General features: G+C 32.7%; 1 protein-coding gene across 1 annotated transcript in view; it reads right to left on the reverse strand.

Annotated features, from left to right (window-relative positions):
* Positions 1–949: 949 nt before the first annotated feature.
* The window catches only part of LOC128224088 (uncharacterized), a 90,737-nt gene continuing 72,487 nt past the window's right edge, over positions 950–19,199 (reverse strand). The window contains exons 8-16 of the mRNA XM_052933743.1: positions 13,042–13,065; positions 12,349–12,363; positions 12,159–12,188; positions 11,510–11,524; positions 10,697–10,720; positions 9,077–9,091; positions 6,792–6,995; positions 5,101–5,388; positions 950–4,580 (exon numbers count right to left, since the gene is read on the reverse strand). Of these exons, the coding sequence (XP_052789703.1) occupies positions 4,369–4,580; positions 5,101–5,388; positions 6,792–6,995; positions 9,077–9,091; positions 10,697–10,720; positions 11,510–11,524; positions 12,159–12,188; positions 12,349–12,363; positions 13,042–13,065 (827 nt within the window). The 3' untranslated portion in view covers positions 950–4,368. The remainder of the gene's footprint in view (positions 4,581–5,100; positions 5,389–6,791; positions 6,996–9,076; positions 9,092–10,696; positions 10,721–11,509; positions 11,525–12,158; positions 12,189–12,348; positions 12,364–13,041; positions 13,066–19,199) is intronic.

Genomic DNA, 19,199 nt, shown 5'->3' on the forward strand with positions numbered 1-19,199 from the left:
ATACTTATATATAACCCGTTCAATCACCTTTTTTCATTGTTTTCAGAAATAAATAGGCCACATCGGATCATCTTTTTTCAACAGCGAAATCAACAGCGCAGACATTTGCATCTTTTCACTAATCAGAAAAATACACTCTTCTCGATTTAAAGGTGGACACCTATACCGATATACCAATCCCGTCCGTATCATTTCTTAGAAGAAGTTGCATTTACACGATCGATTCACACATTTTACTCCCTTATTTACTCTCACAAACATGAAACAAAATATGACATGTCGAGTAGAAACGCTTCCTAGCAATTTGTCCGAATGCTTAAATAGCATACTGGGGAACAGAGAACGGGTGTGGCTATCACGCAATGTAAAACAGCAACGGAATGTCCAAAATCACTTTGGACAATGTAAAACAGTAACGGGGTACCAAAACCAATATTGGGCAATGCAAAACACCTACGGATAAGCCCAAACCAGTATGGGGCAATATTTAACACTACACTTATGTTTATTGACATATTTTGAATATCAATGTATATTCGCATTTATTGATCTGACGGTTAAACTATAATGGTTTCATACAGATAAAGGAATGGTGCGTGATGTTGATCACAGCAAGATATACCCTTTTACTGAGAGTGATGCAACGATTCCCAGCCTTCCGCATACGATCGTCCGAGAATATACTTTTGAAGACCGGTTCATCGATTCAGTGGTTAAATCAAAGACATCAGTGTTTTTATACCTTGCATATTCAATAAAAAGACAAAGACGGAATCAAACGGAAGTACCGTTTTCGCTAGAAGTATCCTAAAAGCCGATATGATTACACACTTTGTACTTCGTATTGCTTAAAGTGGCCGCTAGGTTATGTTGCAAAATAGCATTTAAATCGGCCTTTATGAATGGAAATTTGCGTTTTACTTCGCTATTTAAAAAAATCATAAGAACAAAATATCTGGAGTATTTATTAAAAAAGCAAACTCATAGTACAAACATTCAAAGACATAAAGACAAGAGTGTTTATTTGGACTTGAACATAAAATGTCTTCAATACACAAAATACAATGTTTTAAAAAAATCAAATTCTATTCAGCATACCAAAACGCGTTGGCTATTAAGTAAAGGTAGTAACATATATAATTTTATTAAAGGTAATATAATTAACTGATAACGAGGATACAATGTTCTTAATGTTGATAAAGAATTACCAAGTAAATACTACAATCAATTTTAGACAGAAGTTGAAATCATTAAACCATGTATATCGTGTATTATTACATGTATACATGTTACATAAAATATATATACATTCAGTAAAAAACCTCTAAAATAGTTTCATTAGTAGTTATCCTCGGATACCGGTAACCGAACTCTGCTTATTCTCGGTTAAGGCCACGTGATATATTTATTTCCGGCTATCAAACAACCACGTCTATTACCTAAAACCAAATCTCAACGTTTTTAGATAATACAATATGTGACAAATGTTTTATTCAAAGTGCTTTTGTGTGTATTCCGAGGATATATAGTGTACACATTGTCTAAACACTAAGGTACACGAATTTAACATTTTCTGAATATTCACGGCACAAAAGTAGATACAACACTTGCACACCAAATAAAGTAATCTTGCTTTTATTGTTTAAGATATTTAGATAATAAATATGTGTTAATGTCAACTGCAAAGTACTAATGCGTCTCTTAAGATGATATCCAGCGTACATAATGATTTAACACTTAAACGGAAAATATGGTACAACATATTATTACAAATTTGATCAAATAACACAGGAAAAAAGCTAACTATTAAAATAAATGAAAGGTAAAAATGTTTAACTTATTACATAAACTAATAAAACGTCATAGGTTCATTTTAAACAAAAGTATACAATTTATCATTTGTGATATTATTTTTTAATTATGCAGAACAGGTTTATGATCCAAATTTATGCAGATTATAATATGTTTCTAGTTTATGACTAAAAAGATAAAGTTATAAAATTAAGTAACCATTTTGTTTTAAATTTTAAATAAATTTTATAAGGCTCGTTTTCAATATAGGCTTAGGTTTCTTAACATGTTTATACTTTGAAACTTTATTGTCCGTATTCATTTTAAAGACTCCGTACATTTAAATATTATATCCATATACCACAAATTTAAACCAGTTATAATGATTATAGGAAATCATTCTCACATGTTTTCTAAGATATACACATGTTTATATTCATATTGTGAGCATCTCTACAAAGAACGTTGGACAACCTGTTGTACGATCCGGAAAAAAAATGTGCTAGGCGAGTTTAAGAATTTAAATCAAAATCATTTGCAACGTTAGATTAAACCTTGTGTAACCATTCCGGTTTCAAAATTTCGAGTGTAAGAAAATAGTTAAGTACATTGAATCCTACGTGCTTACGCTCGTTTATAAAATAGCCTCTTTTAAATTTGAAGTTTTCCATTTAAAGTTGCCATGACTAAATCGCCAGAGTATTTATCAAAAAAGGCAACTCATATCACATACGTTTAAAGATAGAAAGACAAGAGTGTCTATTTGAACTTGAACATAAAACGTCTTCAATACACAATAGACAATGTTCAAAAAGTCAAATTTCATTCAACATATCAAAACGCGTTGATTATTAGATGAAAGTAGTTAATACATTATTTCATAAAAAGGCCAAACAAATTCAGAGATTACCAGGATGTAGTGTTTAGCATATTAATAAAGAAGGTCAAAAGTAAATACTACAATCAATTTAATACACTTCAGTTGAAATCGTTATACAATGTATACTGTGTACTATTACATGCATACATGCTACCTAAGATATGTACATCTGTAAAATACCGCTAACATTATGTTAATTAGTAGGAATTCTCGGATATCGGTAACCGGACTTTGCTTATGGTTAAGGCCACGTAATTTTATCTGTTTGCGGTTGTTAAAAATCCAAGTTTGTTTATTAAAAGCCAATTCATTCTAATATATTTAAATAATAAATCTGTAACATTTGTCATATTCAAAAGGCTAATAGATGTGTGTATTCCGAGGATATCTAGTGTAAACTAAGTTTAAAAACCCAAGTTCTCTAGTTTAACAATCATGGCACAAAAGTAAATAAAAAATGCACGAGCTGAACATCAGATAAAGTAATCTTGCTTTTCTTGTTCAATACATTTAGCTAATAAACATGTGTTAATGTCATTTGCAAAGTACTAATGCGCGTCTTTAGATGATATCCAGCGTACATAATGTCTTAATACTAAACGAAAAATATAGTACAACATATAATTTAAAATCTGATTAAATAACAAACGAAAAAGCTAACCTTTAAGATAAATGATAAAACATGTTTAACTTATTACATACCTAAATGTAACGCCATATGTTCAATTTAGATAAAGAATATACAATTTATTATATCTTTTTGAATGCGATATTATCTGGAAAATTATACATTTCAATTATACTTTACAGTTGTATGATCCAAAGATATGCGGTAGATAATATGTTTCTATTTTATAAAAAAAACAACGTATTAGTAAGTTGCATTTGTACGTAAGTTCTAAACAGTTGATGGTAATGTAGTAAAGTTATTAAACTATATTGTTTAAAAAAATATTTCTAATTATCTTTTACAAATTGGTTGCAGTTTCTTAGTATGGCTTTATTTTAAAACTTTACAATCTGTATACATTTCTTAGACTATGTACAGTTAAAAAGCATATACATATACAACAAAACAATACCTGATATAAGAATTTTAGGACATCAAACTCACATATTTTACTAAGGAATACTCATGTTAATGTTCATTTTTCAATCATTTCTAGGTATCATTCAAGAACGTAGGACAGCTTGCTGTTAGATCTTGAAAAATGAATGCTTAGCGACCTGGTGTAACCATTCCGGTTTCAAAATATATCTCGTAACATCAAAGAAAAAAGTAAGACACATTAAATTGTAGAATGATACGCTCGTTGTGAAGATGATACCAATTAGTAAATTCAGAATGGATCCAATTATTGTATTTATACTATTTACAAACAAGTGTAATCAGTCCGGTTTCCAAACATCTCGTTCAACATGCAAGAACAAAGCGTTAGACAAATTGATCGCAGGATTATACGGCCGTTGATAAGATGACCTAATTATGTAAACTCACTATGTTCAATATTGTACAAATATTATTTACAATGCTGTCAGTGTCAAAAAGTCTTAACCATTTATCACCATCATCTCAAACCTCAAACAAGCTTGGTGGCGACTAGACGGACAGATACAACTAAAATCATGTAAATTACGTCTTAATCCGTGGTCATACTCCTCATCTCTCACTAACGATGTTAAAGTTGTCATAACGTTCACTGTTGTTTGACCCTTTTCACGTCAGTTGATGTCTCTCCTTCCTCAGCGTTTCTCTTTTGTGCTACGCGTTCAAGGGTGGCAATTTTTGTTTTCAGCTCCCTGTTTTCTGCTTGTAAATTAGCAATTTTATTCTCGACATCGACCATCCGTGCCAAAATAGGGTTAGCGACATCTCTTAGCATCAGTTGTTGTTCCTGACCATTGTTTGCTGAAATAACACTACCTATATTAAGATGTAGACCTACACAAACACGTACAAAGGAAGATAAGAGCAAATACTAAGCCACAAGTAACTTTTTGTGTAACACGAAGGGTTTATAATCACAGAACAATAACAATTTACATGCGTGAGATAGAAAGGATGTCTCAATAAATTTATTTTAGTTTGTAATGAAATGAGGCACTTTTGGGGCTAGAGAAAAACAAAATTAATTCACATTCCAGCGCGCATATAATTTATGTCAAGGAATCCGATATCATTAGCTTTCATAATGCTATTTCAGTTTTATTTTTACTATTCATTTCATATGCAAGCGGATGTAAACTTTTTTATTTTGAAAGCTTTCGAGGCAAGATAAACTACATGTTTCATTTTGTTCAGTACGTTTTCACATTTTCTTTTGAATAACCCGAATCATATGGGGTCAATAGGCATCGAAACTTCACAAATTGTGGGTCGGTTTATTCTAGATAAAACATGTGGTATGCAAATAGATCGTCATATTTACCAAATCTAAGAGTAATGTCATCCCAGTCGACTGTCATCGTGAATTCAGTCGAAGCAACGTCTAACATCAACAATATATCCTTCAAACTGGCTTCCAGTCCCGACTTTGTGCTCTCAAGCAGCATGTGATATATTTGGTTTTGCATGCCTTTGTGGTCATATTCAATATGGTCCAGTTGTGCTTGACGCAAGCGCAGTCTAGCCCCCAAATGCCTCCATCCATTGCCTATGCGGCCCGACAGATACATTAAATCGTCTTTTGTAGGTTTGTCCCATTCACGTAAGTAATCTAAAAAAATCCAGTTATGTAATGCATGCATTAACTTGTCTTTAATGTAAAACAAACTATAAAAAATCAATATTTCATCTGTAATTTTAATTCATGTTTTTATCATTTGTTTAGGTACCACTGTTGAAACTCTGAAATTTTGAGCAGGCGATATCTTCGTATAAGAAAAATGTTGAGATACTTATAAATGATATCAACTATAAGATTGCAAAAAAAAATAAGTTTATGGACCGTGAGCCATACTGGAAATTCGTCCGTATTATGCCGCCGATTAAGTCTTGTTTTCCATTTCAATATTTGGCTTATTCTTATAGCCATTTGATATATATATATATATCTGATTTATTCATGGTCACCATACTAAAACTGTTTATCTAATTTTCGTTTAAAGTAGTAATTTAAAACTTTCCAAAGCACTGGCATATAGATAACGTTTCAGTCTACAAACAAAGTATGAATTGATTTAACAGTATAAAAAAATAAAATGAAATTGGATAGTCTTCTTATTAAAGAAGTAAACTATTTTGTTTACTGTCTTGGGAAACCCTATAAATACACCTTGATAAATATAATGCAACGTTTATTGATCTGAACTGGGGATATAAACATACTCGAAAATTAAATATGTCGCTTGTTGGAAGCGCCAAACGTTTTCATATATACTGAAAAAGCCTTGAATTTATAGTGAGATTTCGCAGTTGATCTAACTCAGTCGAGTTTTAATACCAATAACCATTTGACAAAGATTTGATAACAAATGCTTTACTTCAACAGCAAAAGTATTAATGTGGTGCTGCGGACGTGGTCGACGGCGACACCGCAACATGATCCCTATATGAAGGTATAAATTGTCTTCTTTAAATAACAGGCTGATTAAGGTTTCTTCGTATTACCAAATTAGCTGTAAACGGTATCCTAAGACAAAAATATAAGCTTTGTTTTTAAGTGTAAAAATCCCAAAATCAATTTCCCTGTAAACCAAACTCCATTGAGTGAGTTGGGATTTAAATAATTACACAAAATGACTAAACGTGCTATAACTGACAACCCGAGTGGTGTAATGTTAAGAAACTGCGTAAAAGACGGCGCCACCCACAAAGCTATCAGTTTAGCCGACAATGTTAGATATCAACTAATTGTTAAATAGTGTTTGTTTATTAATACACCTCTGAATATAACTAAACGTACTCGCCTGAACTGAGAGTTATCGTATACATTAAAGCAAATATTAACTACTTTGTAATTAACGTGTTGGGTTTATAATTAACGTCATTTCACCTTATGCGCTTAAATAAAATCACATTCCAGTAACTACAAGCAGTCCAGAAAAATAGGTTAAATTACGTAGACAATGCCTAACCCGCTCATCACCTGCACTGTGTAAAGCAAATTAAGATAATTACCAATCCATGTCCTTGGGCCGGGATTCGACTCAACTCCAGATCGGAGAAGCAATATATGTACAATGCATTTGTCCTCTTTGCTTCTCCTTGTTTGCTTTGATGTTGATGTTTCAAGTATCAGACAAACGTACAAAAACAGCTCAAACAGCACTTCCAACTTTCCCATCAATTCATTGACGCCTGCCTCCGCTTCAGCCATTCTTTCTACAAAAATAGAGGTGTGTTTTTATTTGCTTTTTGTTATAATCTTCAACAATACTGTTCATACAGCATATGTTTATTCAACAATCCCCTAAAAGGGCATGCGCATTAACTTCAATTTCCAGAAGTTTATTTTATCATAGCGTACATAATGACGTCACGTCTATTTACCAAAATTATAATGTTTTTATAAGTTTTGACGGTGAATACCACTTCCATGGTTTATCACGTAAAAGCCTTTTGAATTAGAGAAAATTACCAGGCAGAAACTTTATGATATTATTAATTACTTATCCATATTTTGTATATATTTGTCTTTCAATATGTCGTCTGTCTGTCCATCTGTTTTTATTTATTTATTCTGTCCGTACGTCCATCCAACCATCCATCAATCCATTAATCCAACCATCCATCCATCCATCCATCCATCAATCCATCAGTCCAACCATCCTTCAATTTATCCATCCAACCATCCAACCATCCATCAATCCATCCATCCACCCATCCATCAGTCCATCCAACCATCAATCTATGGTCAGGAAAATGTTTGTCTATTAACGGAAATCGAACATATTTCAACCCAAGTATTTAATGCCGGTGAAGTATTATTACGTAGTATTGCCATTGTCGTTGTCAACTTTACTAAAGTATCATGATCTAACTAAAACACAAAGGTTAAATAAAGCTCATATTGTCTTACATAAACCAATGCTGACAGTAAGGAGCATGAATATGTTTTAATTATTTTGTACATGTTAAAATATATGAGATAAAGCCAATGACGTCAAAGACGTTGCTTTTATTGGTGCAAAAGCATTTATTCAAATATAAAATCGAAAACGATCTTTATAGATACACAAAAGTTTGCCTACAGTGTATTATGAGGCTTAAGAACACCACCACTACACAACTACCACCATCATGCAGTTTGTGTTAGTAGATCATGTGTATCATGCACACACCATGCTGAGATAACCTTTTTATTCCATGTTTTGTTTTAATTTAACAGGTCTGTCGTTTGATTATGTAAAAACACTTTAAAACAGATCTTAAGTGGAATGTTTGCAGGAAAAAAAATCAAAAAAAAAAAATCAGAAAACAGAAACAATTGCGAAAATAAAATATTTATCAAAAAATACCAACAACTGTTTTTGCGTACACAATTTCACGTCATCCAATCATTTCATTCACCTTGGTATTACAATCATTCTCGGAAAGTTTGGTTCTTATTGATATTTTTAAATCCAACCACATGGTTTGTGTGTATCATACGGACGCGTTTATGTTTAATCATTAAGGCATTTACATACATCCCATGCATTACAATGTGCTCAATCCTAGCTCTTGAATGTAAGTAGAGCATCAAAATAGCAAAACAACATTTTTACTCCTTTACTTGTAGTTCATTTAATGAAAATGATAACACTTACGGAACCAGGCCCAGTCAATTGTAACCACGCCCCCCACCCCTAGGTCCGAGAAATAGCGGGGACTTTGACTTCCGGTCCAGCCAACCCCGGGTAAAATCCCCCCGCTCCCCAGTGACTCTGGGTTAGGCCCAATCCCCGCTTTGGTTTTGCGAAGACAAAACCACCGCATTCACCCGGCACTGCGGGGCATCCTTGAAGGCAACCACGGCCCATTTCCCCGACTATCCCCGGTATACCCCCGGACATGGGGGGGGGGGGCGTGCTTACAATTGACTGGTGCATTGGAGATCATATTTTGATATTCTTTTCAAATCATTCAACAGAACTTATGAACCACTGAAATATATGATGTTTCATGATTGCCCTACTTAAGCAATTGAATTTGCAGTTGAGTCTTAACTATATTGCGAGATTTCTCTTTAAACCTAATGTCGACTCATTGAGTTATTACACATATAATTTTAAAATAATACAAGGTAGACATACCTGTATGATGTAGTGCATAAAGGCAGGAGACACGTATCCATACACGTAGTTGTTTTTAACCACTCTGGTTTACAATTTTTATGTGTGGCTTTGTATTGATAGTGTATATCATTATTATAACGAACATTTGAGAAATGTAACTATTCCATCTACTAATGTTTTACTTACCTAATTTCCTCCGCACTGAAACATAGTAATAATATCGATAAAGGAAGTCCAATATTGTACGAAGAGACACCCATGTACGATATAATCTTTTTATAACATACAACTAACTTATACACTTCTTATTTCGTTATGCAAAGTAAAAACAAGACCCCGAAGTCTTAAATTGTTTAGGTATGCCTCTTTTTAGACAATACCTGACGATCTTTGGCGTTCGTTCCGCGGCGCTTTAGATATAATTTGAACAATTATTCATTTCTTTGTATTACTATTTATGTTTATGCTTCAGCACCAATGTTTTAAAACAGAAATAATTTGACAACTATGACCTGCTGGCTTCTTTTGAGATTAAAAATAGCAGAACAGGTATTATATAACTTTACATTATGTAATGACATTTGGAAGTGGTTTAAGAGTCTCTTTCACAGTGATAGATTTGTAATACATGCAAATCATGATGTTTGTAAAGGCAGAATTGAAAAATAAGGCACCGTGCATACTTCACATTACACAAAAATATAATAAGAAAAAAATAACGAAACAAAATCATCAACAAATTTAAAGGTTAATTCGAAAAAAAGTAAAACAATACTTATATGTGTATATGTTTAAATATATAGTGCAAACAGCATCAATGGATCACATGAAATAAATAATGAATAACAGCTAAAACGAAGTATGAAGATGGATCACAGGGGTTTCTCTCGATTCTGTTTACCCCATATATTTATCGACAAGGTGTTGAATTCTCAAAATAAAAATGAAATCGACAATGTATAACAGTTAAAGGGAAGTTTCTATTTTATTTATAAAATGGCACATAGAACAAACGAATGACTTTTGGATAACCAAAATCTGACTTATCTATCAAAAAGATATAGTATTGCATTTGGACCCGTGCTCGCAAAAATTCCAAAATATTACATTACCTTACTTAAATCATGGAATATGCAATGCTGCACGATAATAAATATCCAGTTCAGTGAAGAGTCGTCAGTTGTAACTCTTACCGATTAATGTTTTGTTTATGATGAAAATCACCACTTCAATTGGCGAAAGTCCCGTACTAGATTTTCTTCGTGATTTTGCAGGCAGTTTTATGACTGAGCACATCTAGCAATGTTAAAGTGCTTTGTGAAAAAGTGGTGTATTGTATTCTTGTTCAGAATGCATTAGTTAGAAAAGCGCATAGAATGTAGATATTTTACGCTAATTCAATGATCTACATCGTGTTATATTTGTTTATTTTGGTTGGTATGTTGTTTTACCTAAGTGTATTTGCTTTACCCACCCGTGTCAGGATTGAGCAATCGGCATTATAGCCCTTACAAATAGAGCGTATATAGGGTAAAAAATCGAAACAGAACAAAAACCCATGTGCGAAAGATGGCCAAGTTAAATCGGTAATAATGTTTCAAAATCATTGCCCCTTTTCCAAAAATAATAACACTATGACTTATAACAAACATAATTATGTAAAAATAAACCCATACTTCATAATAAACAATATTGATTGATAATCATTGTATTACTATTGTTTGTATTTCATTGATATTTATTAATCTGTATGTTAAAGTATAGTTCAGGAATGAGACTTATTTCACCTTTGATGGTTGTACTTACATTCCTCAGGCAATGAATTCAATTCTGAAAAATAGAAATATTGGTGAAACAGGATTTCAAAATTATAACTATAAAACTAGACAAAACTCAATACAAGTGTTATTTGAATAACTAACAACCAACGAAAATACTTAAGCAATTTTAAAACAACCCCCACCCATATACAACTAGTACATGAGTATGAAAGTTAACACTGACCTATAACTCAGACTTTACTAATTGAGGTATGCTCCTTTTTAGACCAAAACTGACGAGCTTAGTTTACCTCCGCGGCGCTCTTTTTATACTTTTATTACAACTATAATTTATTTGAATCACTATAATGTTTACGCTGGCTTGTTCATCAACACTGTTTCAAATCAACACGAAACATAAACAGTTGCTATCGCCTGCTGGAATCGTTAAAACTGAAATATTGTAAACGGTCTAGTAATTACCTTTGATAATGACTTTCGAAGTTGTTTAAGAAACGTGTGTTCGAATTGGTGAAAAAAAAATCAAATTTGGGTTGTTCGTTTTATAGTATATGATGAAATATTATGTATGAAACTTGATTAAGAGGCACCAACCGTGGCAATCCTGTCAGATATTGTTAAGCATGTGACACTCATTTAAATAATGTCGGACAATCACAGCCCTCTTCCTCAGTTATGAAATTTTGACAAATAGCTATTTACTCAACCTGATCGCTTCCGCCTATAATAATTTTACCATTATACTTTATATTAATATTTATTTGGATTAAAATGATATATATACTTAAGAATTATAAATTATACTTGAGACATGTAACATTTTTACTGTTTTACTTACTCAATCGTCTCCTAGCTGAAACATTAATAATATAGTGTCGATTAGGCAATTGCACTACTGTAAGAAGAGACACAAATGCATACATTATTTTGTATAAAAAAGGCTTCAACAAGGTCTTTTCTTATTTAGTTATGTAAAGTAAAGCCAATTCTTCTTTTATATTTTTCTTTACTTATGTTTACGCTGGATAGTATGTTCATCAACATTGTTTGACAACAACAAATAACCTTATCAATGCCTATCATCCGCTTTAAAATGACATTCCAAATTGTCTTAAGGGATCTTTCACAGATATTAATACAATTTACATAAACATCATGTTTGTTAATGCCGATCGTGGAAATTAAGCATCGACTTCACATTTGGCAATACTATGTCGATTAGATTGACGAGTAAATCTATCAATACTATTTTAAGAAGAATATTTTATAAAAATAAAACACGTTCTTTGTGCGCACATTTCTGAATTACCGAGTTGATAACTAAATCGGTATCCAGTTTGGTAGGTTCGTTTAATCATATTCGAAGAAACATTGACACAGCTATGAAACACTATCTATAAATATTCGTTTGCACTTAAATCACATTTTTGTCATATCAGTTATATGAAGAGGAATGTGCCTTATATTAACTTTTATGATTTACTAACCTTCATATTCATGATAACCCACTACTCTGGCTGAAACAAAGAAATAGTATTGTATTGATAAAGGAATTCCAATACGGAATAAAGAGACACATCTTGACGACATAGTAAGTTAGATGATGAGCTACAAAATGAATATATTGTGTATATCGCTTTGTTAAATAAGAAGAACAATACGTATGTTTTTACTTACATATAGGCAACAGAACTGAAACATAGAAATGATAGTGTATCAATTAAAATATAAAACACTCCAACTAACGGATATTTAATATTTGCTTAATTCGTTATGCAAACTCAAACCAACTCTTTATTTATTTGTTTCAATATTTACGTTTACGCTGGATAATATTTTCATCAACATTGTTTGAAAACAACAAATAGTCTAAACAATGCCGTCCACATGCTCACGTCGTTTGCTCTCATAAAACAGGCATGTATATTTACCGTTTATGATGGCCTACACAATTGCTTAAAGGGATCTTTCACAGTTATTTATTTAAGTTTACATGTACATCAATTATATTTATAAACGCAAAATGTGAAAATGAAGCACCGTGAATACTTTTACATTTGTCAAGAATATTTAAATTAGATTAAAGAATAAAAACATCAATTACATTTTTAGAAGTATTATTCAAATAAAAGTAAAACACATTCTTTGAGCGCTCATTCTTAATTACATAGCCAAAACAGAATCGGTTGTTATCCGAGCTGATGACAAAATCGGTATTATGTTTGGTTGGTTGGTTCATATTTGAAGGAATATTATTAATAAAATTTGAACAATAAGAATCAACCGCGGCATCCATTCTTTTTTTTCTTATTTAGTATTTTGAAGTCTACTGGAGAAATTTGGCATATAGCACCTTTTTGTTTTACTTACTTTCATAACCATACAAGGAACGTACTGAAACATAGAAATAGTACTGTATTGATATTGTGTGTTAGACGATAAGCTACACAATAGATATACCGTTCATATCGTTTGCAAAAAAACAAAACAAAGTTCTATACAAAACACGTTAATGTTTATGAAAGTAAACACTGGCCATCATTCAGATTTTAATAATTGTTAGGTGTCCTCCGTTTAAGGCAATAATTATTTAAGTTTTTGATGGAGTTGATAAAACACAATTAGTATAAGTTTCGTGTTTCGTTTAATAATATTGGAATAAACATTGTATATAGTTTTTGCCGTATATATAAGCTGAATACGTTGGATGGAAACGTATGAAAAAAAATAACCTTCAGAAGGTAACTCAAAACAATCAGGGGTGGAAAGCGCATTAATTGCTGGAGAGAAAGTTATCTTAACAATTCCTTTCTAGAAGACAAGAATACCAACAAAACGGTGCATATTAAGAGAAACAGTTCTTCAAAGAAAAATAAGCGGTTACAAATAAGTCTCCATCTGGAGAACAAAACTAAGCTTTGTTTGGCATAGAAAATATATCTAGTATAATAACAGACATTAAATAAAGAAACGTGAAAAGGCCAAGCGAATTTAAAACACAAAGCCAATTTAAAACGTTTTACTGAACACGCACGATCAGCAGTGTAAGAATTTAAAAGTCGCTGAAAACATTAATATGTCCAATGATTCTCATGAACTGCCAATTTGTAGTGTTTGTTTTTCAGCTCAGAATAGGGCAATAAAATGAATTCTACAATCAGGCCATTTAACAAACCATACGTAATCGATAGCTTTACAGATTAGACCGAAAAAAAGGATGGCAGAAGGCAACACCGAAGACCATCTAACGATGCTGACGTTGACAAGATAACTATACTGCCAATGTATTGATACTCTACTTTGGGACTAGAATATACATTATTGGTTTCCAATGACAGCATTTACCATGAAAACATCAACACAAAATTACAAGGCCCCTTTCCAGAGAATTATGGGATGTACTACATGTGTGTAGATGAGCCGACATCTGGCTTTTTATCGTTTATTGACGCTAACCATAACACGAATTATTTCGTTGACCAAGTGAGCAGAACCTTTGATCAATATGGTCTTCAAAACTAGAAATGAAAGTTTGAAGAGAAATGCTTACGTGTTATAGCAGAAAAACGAAACATGCTTTGTCTATATATATGTTAGCATACGTTTTTAAGTTCACGAATCACCATAAGGAGTTATCTGAGAACCTCATATACACTAAACAAAGCTTGCCCCTGTTTCTGTGACCTAATACGTATCACTTATACTTCTTTATCAAGAGTACACATGTGCGTCTGTGGTGGAAAGTGTTCCGAGAATCGACAGTGCTAGTAAACATTACTGAATATCCACATTAAATAGCAGTGTTTGCAGTCTGATAATAAAGGACAAACCAAACATGCAAATATTTTTAATTTTTGCATTCAATATAAAATATTAGGGAAAAATTTCATAGGAATGTCATTTTTGTCTGTTAAGCAAACTGACACCGATAACAGTTGTGCTGTTTTTTTCTAAAAAAAATATCACTGTATGAAACGGTCTCCGTCAGGGATGGCCACAAATGAACATAAACGGGCTTAAGTTAAAAAAAAAAAACGTGCCTGTGCATAGAATCTGCGCAAAGGCAGAACAGTGTGTTTCGACTGCAGCTTATTCAGTTCACGTGTAATACGTAATCGGCATAAATCTGTGTACGGCGTCACAAGGCACAAATCGTGGTAATCCTGTCAGAGGTTGTTTTCGCGCCGGAACTAATTTCAATAACGTATGTTGATCGTTATTGCACTCCTTCATCAATAATCACACTTGACTTATGCTTTATTATTTGATTCTCAATCTTATAAACATTATACTTTCTACACACTTGTGTTTGAATTTAATTTATATTTATGTTTGTTACAGTATTAAGCAATCAAAAGAAATTAAACACCTTGCTTACTTTGCATTTGTAAAGAAAATTTCAATTAAATTTACGAAATCAAGCATTATGACTATTTTGAGAAGAATGCAATACTTTGAATCAATGTAAAACACGTTTATTGTGCGAATAATTTAAATTTACCTTGCGCAAACATATTCGGTTATTGTCCGAGTTGATGAAACTTAATCGGCATTAAGTTTAATTAATTCGCTTGTTGTATCATAACTGATGGTAACATCATAGATAAAACATAAACAATAGGCATCAGCCGTGTCCATAAATTTAGATGTAGTAAGATAAATGGAACGCATTTCAATTAAGTCTGATCATCATTGCCCTCATTCCTGAATAATTACACATGGACTTATGTTTGTTTTATATATTTGTATTCTTGATCTTTTGTTTAAAATGTATAACGTGGAGATGTATGATTAAATGTAAATGAGATACAGAGAAGTGACTGTTTCATACTTGTTTCATAATGACGTTATAACAGATAATCCGATAACATTACTATCTTTACCAAACTAATTTGCCCGCAGAAACGAGAAAACTTTGTCGTGTTTTTCATGTTTATATCCGTTTAAAACCCCTATGGTTGGTGTTGTTGAACTAAATTTTGCTTTCCCAGCTGTCCGAATACCAATCAGCATTAGCTTGATGCGTAACGTGATTAGTTGTTTCCCCCTCTGGGATTGTTTTGAAGTACTAAGTCGTGGTCTCCAAGCGTTCCAAATACAAACGGCGAACTACTACAGGGGTGAATTTGTGGAAAGCGTTTGAAAATTTACCACAAAAGCAGGGCATTTCAAGGTTCAAATTGAAATTAAGTGGAACATATTTACAGCAGAGATAAATTAACTTATCGGTTGAAAAAAAACCTGTCAGTTCAAATGCCTGTAGTTCAAAAGTTTCGTACAAACTATACTGAAGAGAAGCCCTATGTCCTGCAAACGCTGAATTAACTCAAAAACAGTGAATCTGCTTCACTCGGTTTGTAGTTGAAAATAAGAATTTTAAAGTTTGTGATAACGTTGAGGCAGAAGTTCTGCTTCACCTTGATCAGCTTAGTAAAACTTTTCTATTATGAATCATAAGTGTCATACAGATATTTTTAGGAGATACATTTCTACACTACGTCAAAAATCTCGTATAATATTATGAGTGTCACTAAGGTTTTGATAGTTGTTAAGGTTCGTACTTTTTAATTAAGAATACCAAAACCGATCTGTTTCTTTTTGTGCAAAAATGCTAGTAAACATTTCCGTTAGAAAGCATAGGTCTCAGTTACGGTAGAAACAAATATTATAAGGAAAGAATTGCTAGCATATGAAGAGGCATCTTGAATATGATACAAAATCTGAATGTGACAATTATTAGGTTCATTAGAGTGCCCTCACTGTCATACTTTGATTCAGTCCCATATTCAAGTACTCTTATGTTAGGTTTCACAGTCACACACTTACTCATTATATTGTACATGAAAAATATGTTTCTTAATGAGAAAACACATGAACACATATACCAGAAGACTAGATGTTTGTAATTGAAAAAGGCCTATACACATTTTCGGTCCGGGGGAGGGGGGGGGGCTTCGACTCAGGAAACCGACCACAAGGGGCGTTGTTCCCTTGATCGATCCTTACTGGTGAGGACCCCAGACCCAACACCTACTTGAGGGATATACACTGCTTCATTAATACATTTCTACTCCCCGTATAAATCTCGTATACTATTTTGAGTGACACTCAGGTTTTAATAGTTGTTTAGGTATGTACTTTTTAAGCAATAATACCAATACTGTAAAATATACCGATCTGTTTCCTTTGTGCTAGCTTATTAAAAATGTTCACATTGTAGATAAATGCATATGTGAAATTGTTCATGTCAATTGCACGATGAAAATAAATGCATATTTTCAAACTAAAAAAAAATGGTATAGAAACTTTCATTCTGTGACTTTGTGAAATTGTGACTTAATGCAGTAAGCGAAATAGTAAAATTTATACAATATTTAGCTGTAATTGGAAGTTTAAGGTAACACTTTTATCACGATTTTGTAATCTGAAATAGTACAGTTAGAAGCACAAGTAGTCGTTGGTTGGATTTTTACCAAAATTACAATTACACTGGACATTGTACGAACGGACAATTGTGTTTGCTAAATATTGAACCGTACAAAGGGAAAACACTTTATTTTTTCTGTTTGACTTTCTGGTATATGCCAATTACAAATTAACAAATTATATAAACTGAAAATTGCAAATAATTTTCTTTATAAACTGGTCCCAACAGAGATTCAGTATCAAAAAGATCCATCAGTTTGAATGATATAAGGAAACACCGAAAGTGGCACAAATATGTATTTCCGTGTCAATGCTGATCAATTTCTTGTTAAAAGCGGTTTCTACATAAAAATATATATAAACACATTTTAAGCATTCAGATTCAGTAAAATAAAAACCTTTAGGGGATATGTTCGTAATTCCTGTCATAGTCATCATCTTTTCGTATACAGCTTACATATTACCTATTAATTATATCTATGGACATTTTTCAAAGATTATTGGGTGGACACAATTTGTAATTTTAGTAACAGTGGCATTGACCTTGATCAAACCCACTCAAGGATACAAACCAATTATGTCATTGTGTCAACTTATGGACATCGACCGATCAAAAAAGGAAAAGTAAAGCAAATAGTCATTTTTAATTAACGATTTTTTTTTCATTTTTTTATTACCGATAGCCTCAGTACTTATTTAAAAACGGATATGTGTCATTGTTTATTTTCAACTCGCCTACGCGTTTTAATGAGATCAAGTTCAATGGTAGTTGCTAAGATGTTAATGGCTGCTAAGCAAGTCAGTAGTTGCTTTGGTAGTCATTGTTTGATAAGAAAGTCATGGACTGCTAAGGCAGTCATTGGTTTATATGGAGGTAGCCAGTCCTTAAGAAGGAAGTGGTTAAGGAAGTCAATGGTTGCTAGGGACGTAAGAGAAAGCTAAGAAATTATCTGACTGCTAAAGAAGCCCTTGGTTGCGAAGCACATAACTGGTTGCTATGAATATAGGAAGTTTAGTTGCTAACCAAATTTCATGTAGCTAAGCCAATTCTTCCAAAGGAAGTCATTACTTGAAAAAAAAGATTTTGGTTGGTATTGATGTAAGTAGTAAATGTAGACGTTTTCAGCAAATAACAAGGGTCTGGGTATATCAGTCTCAGAGAACGTTTCAAAACTTTACCCTAATACTTATATAGATAGCCTACCAACTGGGCGTTACAAGCTTTGATCCAATGGTGATTACCTTATTTGTTCAGTAAAAGACCAATTCATGACGCTACAAACCAAATATTTACGGTTTGTGGCAAGAGATTGTGAAAATAAAGATGTATAAATATATAGAAAAATTGAGACCCCTGGGGCGGAGCGACATTTGACTAAAGGATTCTAATTTGAACAATCTTGGTTAAGGGCAACTTCATCAGGCTACATACCAATTATTAAAAGTCTTTGTTTTGCGGCTTCAGAGAAACTTTATATAAGTACATAGACAACCTGACACCCATTGGACGGTGCCAGCTTTGACTCCAGGGGCATTATTTAAACTATAAGGGTTTATTATCTCAGCAAGAGGCTTCAAACAAAATATTTAAGGTTCGAGCAATGCGGTTTCAGAGATGAACAATTTGAAGAAAACAACAACAACTAAGTATATATAAATTTAGCGTCCTCTTGGGACCAGCTCTGATCCGTAATGACAAAATTTTAACAATCGTAGTAAAAGTCCGCTTTATAGGGTTTTATACAAAATATCAAAATACTTGGCTCTGCGGTTTCAAAGAAGAAGATTTTCAAGGTCAGTTATAGAAAACCTTTGACTTCTGAAACGGTGTCAGCTTCTACCCAGGGGACATAATTCGAAACAAACTTGAAAAAATGCCACTAAAAAGACAAAATGCTAAATTTCAAATTTCTAGGATTTGCGGATTCAGAGAAGAAAACGTCAGCGTCAATCGAAAACCTGAGACTCCTGGATGTACACGTTTTGAAAAAAAAGTGAGAAAAATAGTTTGGATAAATAAAGATAAACGACTCACACGGCATTGATATGGTCAAAAGCGTTCATTTTCAGTGTATTTTCATGCTCTCGCGCAGGGTGTTCTA

Source organism: Mya arenaria, chromosome 17, assembly GCF_026914265.1.
Source record: "Mya arenaria isolate MELC-2E11 chromosome 17, ASM2691426v1".
In the NCBI taxonomy this organism is placed as follows: domain Eukaryota; kingdom Metazoa; phylum Mollusca; class Bivalvia; order Myida; family Myidae; genus Mya; species Mya arenaria.